This window comes from Equus asinus, chromosome 1, assembly GCF_041296235.1.
Source record: "Equus asinus isolate D_3611 breed Donkey chromosome 1, EquAss-T2T_v2, whole genome shotgun sequence".
Classification (NCBI taxonomy): Eukaryota; Metazoa; Chordata; class Mammalia; order Perissodactyla; family Equidae; genus Equus; species Equus asinus.
The window spans coordinates 122,901,337-122,921,970 of record NC_091790.1 but is presented as its reverse complement, the minus strand read 5'-3'; the positions used below and the strand labels follow the sequence as shown (position 1 = coordinate 122,921,970).

At 38.9% G+C, this 20,634-nt stretch overlaps 1 protein-coding gene across 6 annotated transcripts in view; it reads right to left on the bottom strand.

Annotated features, from left to right (window-relative positions):
• Nucleotides 1–20,634, bottom strand: part of STXBP5 (syntaxin binding protein 5) — a 163,058-nt gene that overhangs the window by 117,808 nt on the left and 24,616 nt on the right. For 5 of the 6 annotated variants that reach the window (XR_011502593.1, XR_006526709.2, XM_014850645.3 and 2 more), the window contains exons 3-4: nucleotides 17,683–17,764; nucleotides 14,557–14,657 (exon numbers count right to left, since the gene is read on the bottom strand). Coding sequence is in view for 4 of the 6 variants with exons in the window: in XM_014850645.3 (XP_014706131.1) it covers nucleotides 14,557–14,657; nucleotides 17,683–17,764 (183 nt within the window). In the remaining 2 variants the exon portion in view is untranslated. The remainder of the gene's footprint in view (nucleotides 1–14,556; nucleotides 14,658–17,682; nucleotides 17,765–20,634) is intronic. The other variant, XM_070506876.1, reaches the window with a different exon arrangement.

The following is a 20,634-nucleotide window of genomic DNA, read 5'->3' as shown; positions in this document are numbered from 1 at the left end:
ATCAGATATTCCTGACTTACTCCCTCTCCATCCTCATGGCCTAGACCTAATTTAAACCATTATCACTGACTGATTTGACAGTTCCAAGCTGCCCCAAGAGTTATCTGTCCGAAGCCAAGAGAGATCACCTATTATCTTACTTGAAAGACTCTAACGGCTTAGCTTCCACCATAACGCTTCTTCAGCAATGTTTAGTGACGCTTTGTGGTACACATGTCTAGGAAAAGGGGGTAGCGATATGAAGTGTGCAGGATTTGGTCAAAGCATCCTCTTTCACATCCTCCTATACGCCTTCCCGTACTGCAGACGCCAGAAAGCTAAAACTTACATTTCCCAGACTCTCCTACCATTAGAGTTCTGGATGAGATTAAGTTTCTACTAATTGACTATGCTTGAGATTTGTTGGCAGAAGTGGGGCAGAGACCACCTTTCTGTTGCTGTTTCTGCTGACGAGGACCTTCTTGGAGACCTGAGTGTAAGATGCACTTAGTGCAGCAGTGGGAACCCGACACAGCATTCAAAATCTCCCTGAGATCCATGTGTCGAGAGGCAGTTTGATGGCAGTAACAGTACATTCTAAAACGCTTGTTCTGGCAGCCTTTCAGACATTTTGTAAACAGCTACGTCCCTGAATTAAACCCCTTTATGCTGAAAATATCTACAGTTTCTGTTCCTGCATTGAACCCCGACCTATACAGCAATAACATGCAGCTAATCTGCAACTTACCTACTATATGATAGTCTATAGTGACAAAAAAATACCTACTTGTAATGTGTCTTGCTCAGAAAATGTTATTCATTTCATGATTTAAAGTTGGAAAAAGGTTGAGAATATAACTTTCTTATAATTGTATAAAAGGCCTTTCATGAAGTAGATCTTTTCCACCTTTCCAAAATCATCCTCTCTGGACAACACCCCTAGCAATGGCTAACCAGATACTCTGCCTACACATGTGAGACTGCTTCACGACTGTGCGTCTGCACATAACGGAAAGTCCCTTCGCCCACTGTCAGTGTAGGAAATTCCTACTAATCCTACACATCTGTTCATACAGGCTGTTTTATAAGGCTTTACCTAAAATTCCCAAAACATGATGATGCATCTTGTTTCTGGTTAATCTTTAAAATTTTCATTACATTCATATTGCATCAAGTTTTCCATTGCATCGTGATTTGCCACATTTTCTCAGACAATTATAACTCCCATGCCTCTTTGGAATTTATTACAGTATTTGCATGGACCAGAATCTCAATGTTTATCAAATGAATTAATGCATAAGAAAGTTTTTAAAAAGCTGATATTATTTTGATTCTTTTGTTAAATTAATTGTACTTTACATTGTCCTGTTATTAGATGAAAATTTACTCGCATTAATGAACATGGAAATGTGTTAAAAATAAGAGCAGAATCAGCTGAAAGTAATTTATAAATCTGTTCAAAGGATTTCCTTTCTATTAGTAGTTCCATTTGTCTTTTCTGATAAACTGTCACAGCTACTTTAGAAAATCGTCATCATATCTATAACCCAGCAGTACAATGTAATAAATGTTTTGAAAAATAAGCTTCAGAGATCTTTGAAGGTCATTTTACATTTGTATTGATTTACTAGATTCTTTATTAATTACATCTCAATTTTCATAAAGCATTTAAGAACTTTTAGAAATATGTCCAAATAAATCATATTAACCTCTCTTGTGAAATGAGACCTTAATATAACTCTGTTGATGACTATCAAAAAAACTGAATATAAGTAAAACAGTGAATATCAAATAGGAAAATAGCATATCAACTACAGAACGAATGAATAATAACATCTGAAAAAACTGCTCCCTGTTCTACGGGGGATTTCTTATAGTGCTGTTTTTAATGATCTTACATGATCTAAATGATGATGGAGAATGAAGACGGCAGAGGTCTTTATACAACAAATGCTGGGATGAACAAAAGCAAACTGGTACTCACCAGCAATTGTTAGGTACATTTTTTTTCCATTGATATTAGATTGTCTTTTATTATACAGAGAAGGTGTACTCTAAATACGTCCCAGTCTATGGTTTATGTCTTTTTTTTATTATTAAAGAGGTTTCTCTCTCCCCCACCCCCTCTATATATATATATACAGGAATCTCACTCAACTCATTATATGAAGGAAGTGCACCCTGATACCAAAATTGACAGTAACAGAGAAAAAAAAAAACTATATTCCAATCTCACTTAAAAACAGAAGTAAAAATCCTCAAGAATATACTAACATTTAACAGTATAATAAAAAATTGTCAGCTGTATTAAAAATTCACAGGCCTACAAGAATGCTTAGTATTAGGAAATCTATTAATGTCACAGATCAAATCAATAGAAAAGAGGGAGGTGAAAAAATCACACGATAATCTTCAAAAGATGTTAAAAAGGCCTTCAATTAAAATTTAACTCCCATCAGTGACAACCAACTTTTAGGGGGAAAAAACTCTCTTAAACCAACACCCTACATTCTGCTTAAGAGTAAAACCCTAGAAGCAATATTCTTAAAAATATTACTAAGAAAAAGATACTTGCTATCAACAATATCATCAAGCACTGTTCTGGAAACTCTTCCTAATACAGTAAGTCAGGAAAAGGAAAAACAAAACCATCTTCAACCTGAAAATCACTGCCAGATACTTACAGACAAGAGGTCTGCAGTACTTCCCAGGCGTGCTGGTTTAGTAGAAAGAAATCCACTGCCCAAAGCTTTTTATTCTCCGATCTCACTCTTTTTACAAAAAAACCGAAAAATTTTAAAAGCTTTGCCATGGGCCAAGAAGCAAACAGCACTCCAAGGATAATCACATAACCACTAGTTCTGGATAGATCAGTGGGAGGAATAAGGAGTATACACACAATTAGCCCTGAGCAAATACTCTCTTTTTATTGTTTGAGACTCTCCCTCTTAGAACCTATCTCCCAGGTAACAAGAGTCTGCGGAGGGCCACGCCTCCTAGAGAAAAGAGATTCCCCTGTTTCTGCAAAGGCAATGAGGTACCAAAATGTCAACAAACTTTTTTTCAAGCATTTACTAGATGTCAGGCGTTGAGAGTGGTGCTGGGAAGAAAACGATAAAGAAAACAGATGCGGTTTACACTTTACCGGAGAAGACAAGCAACCAGGGCAAGTACACTAAGCATGGGATGTGCTCTTTCAGGGAGAGAGCATCACACTGTGGGATAACACAAACAGGCACAACACCCAGACTTGGGAACTTTACAGAAAAACCTGTAAAAGAAATGACGAGACTTTAAAGATGAACAGGGTTAGCCATGAAAACAGAATCCTAAGTGTGTTCTGAGCAGGGAGATCAGCACATATAAACGGGCAAGAGACAAGACAGTTCACTAAAACACTGACAGGTCAGGGCAGCTGGATTATAACACACAAAGAGAGGGAGAAGGATAGCGAAATGAAATTACCGTGCTAAGAAGCAGAGTCACAGATCTTGCAAGACCGTTCACAGAGCGCTACATATTTAAGAGTTTCAACTTCATTCTGAAGACTGAGAAGTACGGTGGACACTGGTTGTTCATCTACCCACCATCCATTCCTCAGTCCGTTTCTTCCTAACATGATTCAGTTGTTCATTAGTGTCCATACCTTCCTCAACTTACCCATATACTATGGATACACTTGAACCAAACTGAGCTCCAGAGATGAGCCAAACCAAGCAGGTAATTCCACTCACTTGTGCCATTTTAAGTTAGGTAATAAAAGACTAAAAGCAATCAGATAAACTCCCTACACGAAGGTCAACCGATTTGGGATCTCAATTACATCTGCAAAATCCCTTCACAGCAGCGCCTTGATTAGAATTGACTGAATAATTAGGAGAAGGTGTGTGTACACCAGGGGGTGGAAATCTTGGGGACCTTCTTAGAATTCTGCCTTTAATTGCCAGCCCTTCAGCCTCCAAAGATTCACATTGCTCCCAAATGCAAAACACATTCACTCATCCCAACATCCCCAAAGTCTCAACCAATTACAACATCAATTCAAGTCCAAAATCTCATCGGCTCAAAAATCCCAGATCTCATCTAAATTCGTTGCAGATGAGGGTCCTGAGTATAACCATTAAGTACAGTTCCTGGGCACAATTCCCCTCCATCTGTGACCTATGAAACTCAAGAGACGAATTATCTGCCTCCCGCACTCCCAGCATTCAGTGATGGGACAGGCATAACATCACATTTACAGAAATTCCCAAAGTGGAGAAAGTGGATGGTAAATAGGAGTCACTGGTCCATAACGGTTTTGAAATCCAGTTGGGCAAATGTTGGGTTTGGTACCCTAACCCTAACCCTAACCCTAGGTTTCAAGGCCCAGGAATAACTGCCTGTGGCTCTCAGCTCTGCCTCTTCACCATTCTTCCTTTTTCATAAAAGGACATCTGTTTGCAGCTGACTACTTTTATCATCCTACTTTTGGCTGCAGCCTCCTTCCATTTTATACCGCCTCTTTCAGTCCAAGCTGGTAATGCTTCTGCTATACAATTTTCGCAAGAAATTTGTGGGTCTTAAATAAATTTCACTGGGTTTTACTCCATTAGACAAAAGTCACACCCACACATCTTTTTGGGATAATCCTTTCTCTGTCTTGGCTCCTGCTGAGAGGCCAGGGGGTGACACTCTCCAGCTTCACAGAGGCTCTCTGGTGTGGCTGAGAAGATCTGTGGGGCACACCCTTAATCTCTTAAAAGAGGCCTTGTGTGACTGAGCACTCCCACCTTTTGGTCTTTAGATTTTTAGGAAAAAGGTGTACAGCCACACCCTTCTGTTTTTCTCTGTGCCACACTTTCAGAAGCAGTCTCTTTTCCCAGCTGGATCACGGTAAGAATTTCCCAAATCATTAAGTCCTGGTTCCTTTAATAATTCTTCCCTCAATTTACTTCTCTCCTCTTGCATTTAAAGCTTCAAGAGAAAGTCACCTTCAACCCTTTCCTTGGAAATCTCCTCAGCTAACTATGAAAGGTAACCACTTACACAGTGTGGAGGAGACACTTCTGTTAAGCTTCCTGCCACTACATAACAAGGAACCGCTTCCTCCAGTTTCCAAAAGCACGTTCCTCTGTCCCTCTGAGCTCTCCGTGGCAGCAGTCTCCAAGACCAGGGTCCCACAGACAGCGTGTTCAAAGCAATGCAGGCTTTTCTACCATGCTCCTCAAGATTCCTATAACTGTTGTGCCACTCACATAAACACTAATCTTTCTATATGTATTCAAGATTTTGTTCTCATTATCTATAAACTAAATCAGGGTGCAGGGTGTTGCTCCGGTCTCTGATGCATATCCAGTAAAACAAAAGATTATCAGGAACTAAGATGAGAAGTCTGTCCCACCCGGGGACCAGCCTACTGTGACTGGCCTGTAGGCTTGGTTCTGTAAGACGGGCTTTAAGGACACTTCCACCTTTGCTGGCAAAACCAATAAACCCTTTCTATTTCACTGACTTGCCTCCTGGCTTTTTGGCCAAGTCTTGCAGAAAGCAGAACAAGCCCATTGCTCAGTAACACGGCCTCTACCTACTGCCCAATTCCAAAGCAATTTCCACGTTTTTAGGTATTTGTCACAGCAGGTCCCACTTCTACGTACCAAAATCTGCATTAGTTTTTTATTGCTGTGTAGCAAATTAACACAAAATTAATGGCTTAAGACAATACTCATTTATTCTCTCAGTTTCTGCAGGTCAGAAATGCAGGCAGTGCATGACTGGGTTCTCTGCTCAAGGTGTCACAAGGCTGAAGTTCAGGTACCAGCCAGGCGTCCCTTTCTGGAGGCTCTGGGGAGGAATCAGCTCTCAAGCTCATTCAGGCGCTGCTAGTCGAACTCAGCTTCTTGTGGTTGTAGGACTGACTCTCCCTTGCAGTGAATCCCTCTAACGCTTTGAACCTTTGTCAGGAATAGTCCATTCCCTTTTAAAGGCTCACTTGATTAAGTCAGGCTTATTGAGTTTAATCTCCCCATCTTAAAGTCAACTAACTGGGACCTCAATTACAGCTACAAAGTGCCTTCATCTAAATGAGTGTTTGCTGGAATAACGAGGAGAGGGTGTGTATACCAGGGAGCATCAAGGAACCCATCTTAGAATTCTGCCTACCACACATATATGTCTAGGAGTGGAAGCATTGGGTCATGGAGTATGTGAAGACAACCAAAATATTTTCCAAAGTGATTGTAACACTTAAAACTCCCACCAGGAGGTTATAAGAGGTTCCAAACGTGTCATGTCAGTGTCAACATTTTAGCCACTCTGATGACAAAGTGTAGTGGTATCTGGTTACGGTTTTACTTTGCATTTTCTTGATGACTGCCTTTGTCTTCTTTTCAAAGCAGTATGTTAAAAAAAAAAGTTGAAAAAGATTGGATTAATTATGCTATCACGTGTGTTTAACACAAACTTTTCAAAGGGCATTCAACCGTATTGTATTATGGTTATTATATGTCTGGGTCTCTGCTTTAATATAAGCTACTCATGCATTTTATTCATCTTTCTTACCCCAATAGCTAGCACAATCCCTGGCACGCAGAAGGCACCCAATTCTGCATTTCAGTTTAGTGAACTGAACTTACCTTCTAAAATGTAATTTTTTCATTTCCAAATTTGAAGCACGACTCCCCCTCTATATTCCTCCTAAGCCAGCCAATAACAGTACAGGAGTCAGTCCTTTCAGCAGCCGAAGACACTATCTGTCTGAGCCAGTACTGCACTGGTACAGTTAGAGGAATTACATATGTCCTAACTCTGTCTACCATTAATCCTTAGCTTTCTTGCCCTAAACATTAAAATACAGTGTTTTCATTCATTATTTTTCTCTAGTATTTTTCACAAGGCTTAGCTCATTAGCAGAGCTAAATGACTCTTATATCACCTTTGATTACGTACCCCCTCCTTCCATATAATCTTTTTACACCTGAGTACATTGTAAAGTCCTTGTGCAACTAGACTAGTCTCTTTGAATGTCTGTCCCAATGTCCTTGTCAGAATTTCTTAGTTATTACGGATAATTTTATTCTAGGAAGTTACCCAACACTTACTGACCATCTTTCCTTTTACAGTCTCAAGGTCATCAAATCATAACTGTCTTTCCTCTGAACACGGACAACTTATTTTTCTCTTTTCTTATTAAAGTTTGTCTCAGTGCATGGTTATCCATACTCAGCATACCCAAGGTGATTCTTCATACCCATATCAGCAAGCAATTCTCTTTGTGGATTAGAATTAGGTCCAGGGCAGATTCCTCTGTCTGCCTTGCTAACATTTTCACTCCTGTGTTCAAGTCCTGAATTTCATTCCACCAAACTGCTCTCATTTCTAATGCTTGTACAGTTTTCATAAAGCTGCTTTCAAAGAAAAATATTTTGTCGATATGATGCAATTACCACAAAAACTGTAATTCTAGGTCTCTAATTTGTTCCAATATTATGATTAACTTTTTTCTTGTTAAATATGTGCAGTGAATTAATTCAAAATCTTTGGAAGACCTGTAGAGATATTTTGAGGCTTGGTATCTAGCCAAAGACTCTTTTGCAGCTATGCCCTGTTCATACTGAGCAAATTATAAACCTCATAAATATGCAAAGCACAATATTTAGGTAATATTATAATAAGAGTATAATGGGATAAATTAGTTTTTGTTTCTATATTAATTTATGCTACTAAGAAAATCTGACGCTAGGGCAGCAGTCAGTCCCTAAAGTAACCAATGGGCACCAACTTCCCACTGCTGTGCTGGTTCTGAATGGATCACTCCATTTGTCAAGTAGGTTTTTTTCTTAAGAGGACTTTGGACAGTGATGCTCCATTGATAATTGTTAAGTTACAATTTTATTAGTGCATTCCATATAATATCGCATTTTCCTAATCATTACTTTAGAATGCAGGCATGCTTATTTTATTCTTTAAATAGACACATCTATCATGCAATGAAAAAGCTGTAAATCAGTGTGTTAGAATAAAGGAAAAGCACATCTTTAAAAGAAATATATTAATTTCAACATAAAGACTCAGCTATTCAGGTGTCTAACATATTTATGGGGAAAAAAATCTATTCTCTGAACTTTCACCTAGGGGAATTTTTCTTGACCCCTGAGAATACATAACATTTATGTGGAAGCATTTTATAAACATACAGTTATACAATTAAGGGATATAATTATTAGAAAATAGTAAGTCCTAAATAGGAAAGCCCACAAATATAACTTAGTCTTCAGTCTTAAATGCTTCGTATTTAATGCTGTTATTTAAAAACTATTACGCAAAAATTTAACATGGTTGAGAAGACTGGTCACACTAACTCAAGGTGATAAAAAAGGACTAGCAGATAGTTGTAGTTGCTTATAGACCCGTGACTTCCTCCCAAGTAAACTTCTTTTAAAGGAAAAGACAAAGTAGAAGCTAAATGAGACATACTCTGATAAGGCACCTACCTTATCAGAATTTCACTTTCAAATTCTCAGCTCCTATCAAAGCCAAAGCCCTGCTTTACAAGGATAAACCCAAGGGCGTAAGAACAAGGCTCACCAACATCAAGCAAGAAGAACAAAGGAGATACACATTAGACTCTGGGGCTGCCAGAACAAATTACCACAAACTGGGCAGCTTAAAACAACAGAAACGTACTCTCTCGCAGTTCAAGAGGCCACCAGACATCAAGGCGTCAGCAGGGCCGTTTCTCTCTCAAGGCTCCAGGGGAGAGCGTGTTCCACGCCTCTCCCCCAGCTTCTGGGATCGCCAGCTCTCCTCGGCATTCCCTGACTTGCAGATGCGTCACTCCAGTCTCTCCCTCCACCATCACATGGTGTTATCCTGTGTGTCTGGGCCTCTTCTCCTCTTCTTATAAGGACCGTGGTCATATTGGATTAAGGCCCACCTTAGCCTCATACTGACTTGCTCACATCTGCAAAGATCCTACTTCCAAATAAGGTTACCTTCACAGGTACCGGGTGTTAGCACTTCAACGTATCTTTTTGGGGAATACAATGCAATCCATAACAGGGGACGGGGCATTAAAAGCCACACCACCCCTGAGGTTCTCCACTATGACACACTGCTACTACCAACTCCCTTCATGTAGGCAGGGGATTCAGATGCTGTAGCTACTACCACTGGCAAATTCATTCTTACGGTAAAACTGTATGACAGACGAATCCCTAACTGAAGAGGGACCTGGCAACCGGCACAGTGAACTGCATGCCAGCCAAGGAAGATATTTAAAACCTTGTTTCTTCAACTTTCAAATTATGTTTACTTTTTCTTCTGTTTGGTGATTTTTAAAAAAATTTCTATCTTGTATCCTGGTTGGTTTTAACCTACTTCTCTGTTAGGGACTGAACTGTGTCGTCGTCCCCCCACCTCAAATTCATACGTTGAAGTCCTAACCCCAATGCCTCATAATGTAACTCTATTTGGAGATGGGATCTTTAAAGAAGTAATTTAGATAAAGTAAGGTCACACGGGTGGGCCCTAATCCAATATGACTGATGTGCTCGTAAGAGGAGGAAATGGGGACACAGACACACACAGAGGGAAGACCACGTGAAGAAAGAGGGAGGGAGAGGATGCTCGTCTATAAGCCAAGAACAGACAGCAGAAGAAACCAACCCAGCCGGCACCTTGATCTCGGACTTCTAGCCTCCAGAACTGTGAGAAAATCAACTTCTATTGTCTAAGCCATCTGGTCTGTGGTACTTCTTATGGCAGCTCTAGCAAGCCAATACATTCCCCTATCTATGAATATAAACACTCTTCAAGATGCACTGTCTTACTCCCTAAAAATGGCCTGCACTTATCAAGTCTCAAAAAGTAGAACTCTATGTTGGAAGTGGAAGAGGGGTAGCTACTGTTAACTTCAAGCTCAGAACTGTCTACAATTTAAATAGATTTGATATAGTTAATGTCATCGGTTCTAATGATTTTCCTTTTTCAATTAGTTGTTTCTATAAAGAACCGCCTAAGACAAATCTCTGGTTTAGTTAATGCAGATATTTCCAGTTACAAAATTATTACCTTAAGTAAATCCAATATATTAAAAAAAAACCAGCTATATAGGTGATTTCTATGTACTAAATACTGTTCTAAGTGCTTTATACATACTACTTATTTTATACATATTAACTTTAAAATATGAATCTTAGGGTTTTTTAATAATGATCCATTTTACAGATAACAAACTGACACAGTTAATAAGTGACTGGGCTATGAACTAAGACCCAGCTCAGGCAGTTTGGTTCCAGGGTCTGCACTCAGAACCACTACGGTGTACTGCTCCCCAGGTGATAGAGAAAATCATATCTGAAGGTAAGTAACCAACACTGGGAAGGACTAAACTTGACAATGAGTAGAAAGTGGCTGCTAACCACGAGGGCATTCACAAGTTTATGTTATCCCCCAACTAAGAATCATTCTATGGAAACTGAGATACATATTTATTTAACACAAACAAATGTCATTTTATTGGGCATCTGGGAAGCTAAGCTTGTCTTAACTTTGACTAAGATCCTAATGGCAAGGTCCCAGTCTGTCTTGTTTCCAAATGCAAGCTCAGCAGCCAGCATGACAAATTAGGAAACCCACACACAAGGCAGTAAAGTAATACACCCAAGTTCATAGCGAAACCAAGACTTGAGACTCCAATTTATCTATTTTTTCTTAAACACCATAAAGTGAAATCATATCAAAATACCCACATTATGTGGTTGCACACAATGTGAATGTACCTAACATAACTGAACTATATGTACACTTAAAAATGGTTAAAATAGTAAATTTTATTTTTATTTTAGCACAATTAAAAAAAATTAAAACTAGAAAAAATCCACATTATGAAAAAATACAATTTAAATCACTACAGATAATTACATTTATATAAATTTCCACTAAAATAAGAAAATTTGACCACTTATGAAAATGAGGGAATAAAACCTAAGTTTAAATTATTTAACAATGGTTCGGAATGTAATGAATTACCCTGTATAAACTTTTTATATTTTTCTTACCTTTCCTACTTTCAGAAATATAAGTGCAAATAGCATAAAAGTGAAACAGTAATTCAACTATTAAGCTAGTGCCAACCGCCTGAGGACAGACGGCAACACTGACCAGGCTATTGCTTATTGTACCGCAATGGCGACAGCAAAAATAAGCAGCAGTCGGGGCGTCAGTATTAAATATTCACAAACAGTCCAGCTTTCCCTCTTCCTGGTTATACAACTGAAACTAGGGCTGGACATGTGGCTTGCTCTGGCCCGGGAAATGAGAGCAGAGAAAGATGTATCACTTCCAGGCAGAAGCTTGAAGGGCCAACGTGTGCGCCGCCACATTCTCTACTATGTAGAGAATACGCAGAGCAGTGAGTCTCTACTACGGTGACCGGCAATATTGTAAAGACTGGCTGTTCCTTAGCCAGGATTCTGGAATAAAGACGATAATGAAAAGGAAGAGTTCCAGCAAACCCACAGAGGACATATAGTGTTAGCAAAAATAAACTGTTGCTAGACTAAGTCATTAAGATTTTGAGAGTGTTTGTTACCACAGCATAACTCAGGCTATCCTGACTGCTACAGATATAATCACTGAATGTAAAGCAGTTGTAGAAGGAAAAGGATGGATTCCTACAAATGAGAAGGACAGGATTTTGTCCCTCTGCCTGCCTGGGCAGCCATGCCAACAGAAAGCTTCCATCAGGGTATAGAGTACAGGGCACATGGGAACTCCTGAACGACACAGAGCTCAGGGTGAGAGGCAGAACCAGCCTTGCTGCCGTGGGCAGGGTCCCAGAGCTGGGGGAAAGCCTCACTCCACTTTCCCTCTGAACCTGCAGCCAGGTGCTGAGGAAAACTAAGCTCCTCCCAAATGCCTCCCCTCTCCCTGCTGCCATTTGAAGAAATCTGAACTTTAGTCTGGAGAGAATATAACAAGGGTCATCCATGAGGCCCCACGCCCATTCCTGGGCATTCCACCAGCTGCCATCCAAGTTTGTAGCCACCCCAGAGGACTTCATCCAAAGGAGACACTGAAGGACCAGGTGCTCACGCTACAGTTCAGTTACTGTTGCCTAATGAAGGCCCAAGGGCAGCTGAGCTTTGAACGGACCCCGGGAGTTTCTGCTGGTCAGCCGGGTCTTGTTTACAAATGCATGCTCAGCAGCCAGCACTCAGCTGGCACATAATCAGCTGTCTATGATTTTCTATCAACTAAATGGGGATAGGACAGAACTCAAAACTAGGAACTCCATCAGTTCATTTCACTTGTAACTTTTAGGACCCACTGCGTACAATCATGCAGGTTGTGCCCTGCCTAACAGCACCCAACCAAGGAGGGGGTGGTGGACTCTGTGAGGCTGCAGCCACCAAGAAGGGCGACTTTACTTGTACTTCACACAAAGGCACCTTATAGACTAGCTTACTGTTCCTCACCCACCTTTACCAGAACTTCTGGGAGACTATCGTCAGAAGTACTACAGAGGAGACTCACTCCATATCTGACCATCATCAACTCCTGCCTCTGGGATTCCTGGAGGTTTGATCCTTTCTCCATGAAGATTTACCATGATAACCTGCAGTATATGTGAACTTAGACCACACGCTGCCAAATTTCTGTGTTCCGGTGAGGAATACGAAGATGCCACAGGAAAATAAGGTGTCCGAGGTATCCTTCTCCTGGAATTCTACATCCTGGCAGGATCCCTGCAGTGGGTGGTGGTTTAAGAGAACTTCTACAGCGCTACTCTGACCAAATAAAATCATTTAATGTGCTAGAGTCCAGGGTTTCTTAACTCTGACACTACCGATATTTTGGACCAGCTAATTTTTTGTTATGGGGGACTGTCTTGTGCGTCGTATAACACTTGGCAGCATCCTCGGCCTGTATCCACTAGATGCCAGGAGCACTGCTCACCCTCCTCCTCTAATTATGACAACAAAAAAATGTCTCCAGACACTGTCAAACACCTCCTAGGGGATAAAATCACACCAGGTTGACAACTACTCAGCCAGATCCACATTTCCACTTCCAGCAGGTGGTGTGAGGCTGACACCAAGAGGACATGTACTGGAACCAAGACGCCCATCACTATCTCCACCTGCTCTATGGCAATGAGGCTGACAGAGGGCTCCACCTGAGATCCCACTGGCAAGCTGACTGAGGAACTCTGCCCAGCAAGTCAAGGGGCTGGCCCTCTTCCCAACGGGTAGAAAAGAACTAAACCCTGACTTTTTGCTTGCTCTTCTTCCCTGATCTCACCCCTCCCTCCTTCCATTAACTCCTCCTTCACCTCTGCCCTTCTCCTAGGAGAACCATGATTCAACTAAAGCCACTTAGATGACTTATTTTTCCCCATACAAGATACAGCCCAATAGCAAACTTTGCTACTGACCCCTGCCAGCTCTGGTCTCTGTCCCCCATACAATGCAGGCATGCCCTGGTGTTGGCTAGAGAAGTCTGAACTGCTATGTTCCCAGCAGCCTCTTTAGCTTGCATACTCAGAGGGCCATTGTGGGCAGAAGCCCAGACTCACAGACTGACCTGTTTATATAACCTGAACAGATTGACACTTATCAAAGCAGGAACACAGCCTGAGCCTTGCACATGGCCATGGCCTGAAGACACTAACTCCACTGCATTTAGATACTATCTAGACCCAGATTCCTTAACCTTGACACACACACACACACACATATATGTACACACTGATATACTCAGATACATCTATACACACACACACACATACATATTTACATATACAAATAAAAAATATATCCCACAAGCAATGCGGGAGAGTAGGGACTATATTCCTTACTCATATTTCATACCAAAATAACTTCCACGTGAATCAAAGATTAAGCATTAAAAAAGCAACTTTGAGAATATTATAAAAAAAGAGAATATTTAATAAAATTGGGGTGAAAAAGGCCTCTCCAATCAAAGCACAAAACTCCTAAGTCATATAACAGATTTCTGTGACCAAGCTGTTCCTCTTCTACAAATTTCTCTCGCAGATTTGTGTAAGCGGACAAAGACATACGTAAGATAATATCACAGCAGAGCAGAATGAGGAGCAGACTTAAGACGATATAAATGTGCACTGCTGAAGACTGAGTGAATAAATTATAGCCCTCCCAGGCAATGGAATATCACGCAGTTATGAAAATGACTAAGGAAGATTTAAACGTGCCAATATGAAACAATCTAGCAGATATATGGTTAAATGAACACAAGTTACAGAAATAATACACAATGCATTCCCTTTTATGAAAAAAAGGGAGCTTTATAGAGATTTTTGCTTATATATACAGACTGCAATTATTTCCACGAGGACACAAAAGAAGTTTATGTGCTTGCCTCTGGAGAGGAAGATGGGTATGGAAATGCAGGAAACTTGCTTTTTACTGCGTAACTTTTGAAGTTTTGAATTACTTTTTAGATTATTCATAAAGTCCATCACAAAAAATAAAATCAAAGAATAAAGTTCAAAGAAAATGTTTCAAAACAGAATAGCAAATATCCTATATATAGGATAACTGAATGAGTTCTTACCTTTCTCTGCAAAATTTAAGTGAATGTAGTATGGCAGGTCTCTTTTGACGTAAATTCCACAAATGTAAGGTGTCGTCAGCCAAGGCACTGACAAGAGCTCCCTTAAAAACAGAGTGTAAGATATTTTATACAGAACACATTTTATAAACATTAAAGCTACTAAACAGCTGCCAAAAAACTCCACCCCAAATTTCAGAACTTTATGCCAATAAATTTAGTTTTGAGAAACATCTGCCTCACCCAAAGTCTAAAGAGATGTAAAAGAGTGTCTTGTGTGTCTGTGTGTAAAAAAGGTTTTAACTTCTTCAATAATTTAAAGTCTAATTTAGTATCTTATAAACTACAACTATACTAGGATCTAGTTGGATATTATAGCTGATAACTAGCTATGTAAAATTAGAGGTCGGACTGTATGTTTCTTGGTCACTACTGTACACACTTCCTTGACTAAAAGAGCAAGATATGCTGTGAAGAAACCTTCCCATTTTATTTGGCTTAACACAAATCCTTACGAACGTACTAGGCCCCAAACCTAATTCTACCACTAGAATAATACGGAAAATAAAGATAGCATTCAGCACTCTGTAACTTCAATGTCCAAAGGGTTGAAAAATATGACTAGTTTAGAAAGTTAAAACATCTGATACTATTAAATACTATCAAGTATGGAGAAGAACATCTCTGGGAATATGTGAGAACCACGCAGGGGCCCAGCCTCACCCCAGAGAATCAGAATTTTCAGAGGAAGGACTTGTGCAGGAGTATTTTTTTTAATATCCAGAGGTGATTCTGATGTATGACAGGATTAAGAATCTCTAGACTAAGGTTGATTTATTAGGATATATGAACGTTTTTCCTCAAAGCGGTCAGATATCCTTCATCTACACTGAGAGAATAAGACAAAAGATGCAACATGAAGAATTTATGTTAATTTCAAAATGGATTTGCCATTCCAATCCTTTCAGTTACTATGAGAAATCTTAAAATATCCTTTTAAAATAAGAGTTTCTCATTTATCCAAGAGGATTCCAATAGCTTTGAAGACAAAATTTACATTAAACGTTCTCTCGAAGTCCTTTCCACCTTCGAAACTCTATTGTGTAGCTCCTACATAAAGTCCACACCCTCCCTTTCACTAGAAAGCATCCTCTTATCTGTATCACTCTAAACCAGAGAAACTCAAAAGATTCAGAGCATTAAAGGTTTGTACTCTTCATTCTTCTTTCCACAAGTGTTTCAGACCACGCCGTCTTCTTTCTCAAGATGTTTGCCCCATCTTAAAATCTCAAGTAAGAGGAGACGTAGAGCCAAAATGGCAACAATAGGTGACCCCTCCCATGGTGGCTTCTTTACCTACATGTGATTTCCCTGAACTGAAGGGACACAGCTACTCCCAACTGTCAGATTTCCACAGCCACCCCCATTTAAATACTCATGTTTTGCTATGCATTTTTTAAAATAGCAACACCGTTTTAAAGTATTTAAAATGTAACACTTAAGCATGTAAGACAAAATAGTCACATCAAAGAACTCTATGATGAATCCTACTGAAGAGAAAAGAATTTCTATAACATGAGTAACAGCAGCATAAATTATTTAAGATTTTTAAAATTTAGGGGTATCAGTTATCAATTTGCAATGTTATTTACATAGGCTCATGTACTGCTGTAAAAAGATAATCTTAACACCAGTATCGAGATGGAGAGCAGCTCAGTGGTTGCCGGGGATTCGGGGCTGAGAGCAGGAGGGGGTGTAATTATAAAGGGTCAGCCTGAGGAAATTCATTTACAGTGATGGAGCTGATATGTGTCTTGTTTGTGGCGAATCTACAGATGTGATGAAACTGCAGGACACTGCATACACACACACACACACACACACACACACACACACACAAAATGAGTGCTTGTAGAAACTGGTAAATCTAAATAAGGTCTGCAGTCTAGTTAACAGAGTATTGTGCTGACGTCATTCTCCAGGTCTGACATTGTACTACTGTCATACAAAATGCTATCATCGGAAGAAGGGTACACAGGACCTCTCTATCTTGAAACTTACTGTGAGTCTACTTCATAATAAAAAATTTGTAAAAACAGGAAAAACAATGAGTCTTTACACACAGGTTCAACAACTTTCTATATTGTGATTTTTTTTGTACTTTAGCACTTTACAATGCTTAATATACGGTTATACACAAAGGACACAGTTCTACACAGAAGTTTTTTTAAAAAAAACTTCCTCTGATCCTGAAAAATCTATACAATTATATATTATTTGGATCATAATTTTACTGAATTTTTTACATTATCATCTTCAGCTCTTTACACCCACGATTCCTCTTAAATCCTCTGATATGAAGAAAACTATCAAAAGCCAGAGGTATCAAGTATTTTTTCTCTCATATATATTAAGAATTAATTCCATGAATCCCCACGACTTAGGGGCAAAAAGAATGTCCACAAACTATCCTCCCATCTAAGAAGAGCAGAGCCTTTTCTGGAGGGACGTCCTTCCTCCTTCCATGACCAACTTTTCCTGCCTGTTGCCACTTGCAGTGAACATCTGTTCTCAGAGCTCCTAAGGCTTTTATGAAACCTGCAAACACATTGTTTCCTCTGCTGATAAAATGGTGTTTCCTCTAGCTCCTTCCATACTTTATACTTTATCAACAAAGGAAGGCATCATCAATTACTTCAACCAGTAAAGGACACAGAACTCTTTGGACACTAACCACTTTCTAATGGATTTTAGTTTCTTGTTTATATTTCAAAACGACTCATTAGAGAAGTATATTTTGTTATTTATAATAAACTCAATGTTTAAAAAAAAATTTTAATTTAGATTTTTATATGTTACTTAACTTTCAATATCCCTGAAATAAAATGTAAATGCAGCACCTTGTACCAAAAAAAGATTTACCCTACACCATTCTATGTGCAACACTGTTTCTGAGAAACATCTTCCATTATTTATGCAACTGTCCATGACGATGCCCTAAATTACTATCTCTGGCCTGAGATTCATTTTTGTTCAAATATTTAAACATGAATGCACGCAAGATTTCTCAAAGACAAGATGTGGCCCTACTCCACACATAAGTAGGAGAGATTAAAGCAATTCACTAACCTCATTAATCAGGAACTGGAGCTGGATTACCGCAGCTCCACTCTCATGCTGACAATAACACTCTACTCCTGGACGACCAAAGCTGTCATTAATTCCATTAAGGAGTTTACGGTATGTGTGGGCTTTTTATGCAAATTGATAAGTTATATATTACACAAATATTTCAACACAGGCTATTTACTGATGTTGACATTTAGAGGTAGGTTTATTACACGTCAATCTAACCAGCTAGTTTCTGCTGATAATCACAAAGCTCAGACACCACAGGTCTAAAAGAAATGAGACAACTGTTCCTTCTAGAAAAAAGAAAAATGAAGTATTAAAAACAGCAACATTCAAAACCAAGGTAATATACAGTTAATACACTTTACTCTGGCCCAATTTTTTTTCTTTCACTTAAAATAAAAAGAGGAGAAGAGGTAGTTGATCTGTCCAGCATCTGATTCTGCCCAAGTCAGCAAATCTGAAAAGTAGACAAGCGTCATTGTGGAATACTGCTTTTCGAAACGATAACCTTTTTACTGGCATTTTTCATTCCTGTAGAGTCATTTTTAAATAGTGTAGGCTAAAAATGTAATGAAGAAACACATAACTATGTTTCTAAGTGTGGCTTGATGTCTTATCACCAATGAATATATCAAGAGACTTGATTACAGATGAATAAGCAAATTTCTACAAATCTACATATAATAAGCAAACACAGCATTTTCTATGTATTAGGCATTATATTAAACATGTTATACATATTAAGTTATTTAATCCTCATAACCCATGAAGAATACATTATTCCCGCTATATGAACACATAAGGGAACTGAAGCACAGAGAAATTAAGTAACTTGCCCCAAGTCACCCAGCTAGAAAGCAGCAGAGACGGAATTTGAATAAGCATTCTGGCTCAAGAGCCTATACTCTTAATTAATAAAGTATGCTAGTAAAGAACAAAACAAAACGCACCTGAATACTTACAGAACTCACTACGGGCTGTTAGATGCTTTTTACCTTCACAAACTTGAAATTAGAAGTTAGGTGTTTTAACATGGTGCTGTACTAATCTGCTTTTCATTAGTTAAATACTAATAGAAAATAGAAGGCTAAATCTAGAAATAAAATTCAACAGGATTTAATAAAATTAGTCCTTTTTAAACAAACCCACATTCAGGTGTGTGACTCTGTATTCTATTAGTACCTGTCTTAGGGTTCTTCTTAACTAAAAATAATTGCACCATAGGTTAAATTCCTATTTTCTACGCATTTTTTCCTTTGGATTTCTAGAACTCTTTCCAGGTGATATTTATTTCCAATGGATTTTTTTTCATTTATTACTAGCAATTAACTCTATTATTTTATAAACTAATAGACTAATTGAGCATGTTTCACTGATAGTATCCTACTTTTTAAACACCTGCAATTACTATTATTAGCAGCAGCAGCGGTAGTATTTTTTGCTCCATCAATTGCTCAAATGCAACTACAGGAAGCAAGATTCCACAATGCTAGGACCAGCGCTCGGTAGAGCCAAATTACACCCTTTCAGGCCAAAGAAAGAAATGCCCAGGCTTCTGTTCATCCACGTCCTACGTCAGACACCTGCTACGCAGTAAAGGGAGTTTAATTCTAATCATTGCAGTTAAAGTATTCTTTCTGGCACCAATTAGCACAGTCCGTAATTCCCATTTTATGTGAATGGAGTAAAACTTCTCCTATCTGATCAGAACAGAACTGATAACTATGTTAATAAAAAAATACAAGATATTGTGGAGAATCATAAAAATTGTATTTACCTTACATATTATTTTATCACAAAACATATACAATTTTGTTAATCTCTTGATATTAGCCAAAGACATTTTAAGTATGGATCTATTAGAGTTCAGAGCTGTTTTTCTTGCATAAAACATAACCATAACTACCTACGTATAAGATTTCCAGTTTAATTTTTTTAACAGAACTTTAAAGATACTGCCAATGCAATCTAGGTGCAGAATTCACAGTGGGATTTTTCCAATTGTCTACTGTTATCTCACCCACACAGCATCAGATGGGAAATTCTAAGCGACTGACCTTCATGAAGTCTTTCCAAAGCACTCATCTCAGATTATTATACCTCTCGACTTGCATTCATATTTCAGCAGTTTATATATTATTAAAATGAATTATTTGATTATGATATCAAATATAACAGGCATAAACAGATTTGGGAATACACAAAACTGATTCTTAGTTAGTAAATAATAAGTAAACAGCTCTCTCTACTAATTTGGGCCTCCTGGGAAATAATCTACTGGTCTTGAAACTTCAGTATGCTGTGGCCATCAAAGCTTTATTCACAGAGAATGAAAACTATCTGTAAATCCAGAAAGTCAGTTACAGGGAGGCCAAGAAAGGTTTTATTCTTACAGTATGTATGGCACTGCGTTCCAGACAAAAGTGTTCTTTTTTATGACATTAATATTAATATATTCACCTATGTCCAGCTAAAATGATAACTATATTTACTTAATGTAATAATAAGAACTGCTTACTCTCTACTAAGTTTCAGGCACTGTCTTAAATACATAAATGTACTCAATCCTCACAGCTGATTCTGAAAGGTAGTTATTATCCATATTTTACAGACGATAATTCTGAGGCTCAGAGGAGTGATTTTTCTCAACGTTACTACTGATTTCTTCCCTTTCCCTCTGGACAAGGTTGTCCTATGACGCAGCTGCAGCCTGCCCTGATGGACCCTAACACTAAAAACGCCCTATGGAGTGGGGAAAAAACTCATAGTAAATCATTCCTTCATAACAACGAAAAGTTTAAAATTAAATTTTAAAGGACAGATATGCTTCTATGTAATCGAGAGACAGCAGTGTGGCAAGAACACAGATTTCAGAGCGAGCCGTCCCCCTCCCGCGGGTGTCACACCCGGCCCTGCTGCGGGCTCGCTGTAGCTCGGGCGCCCGAG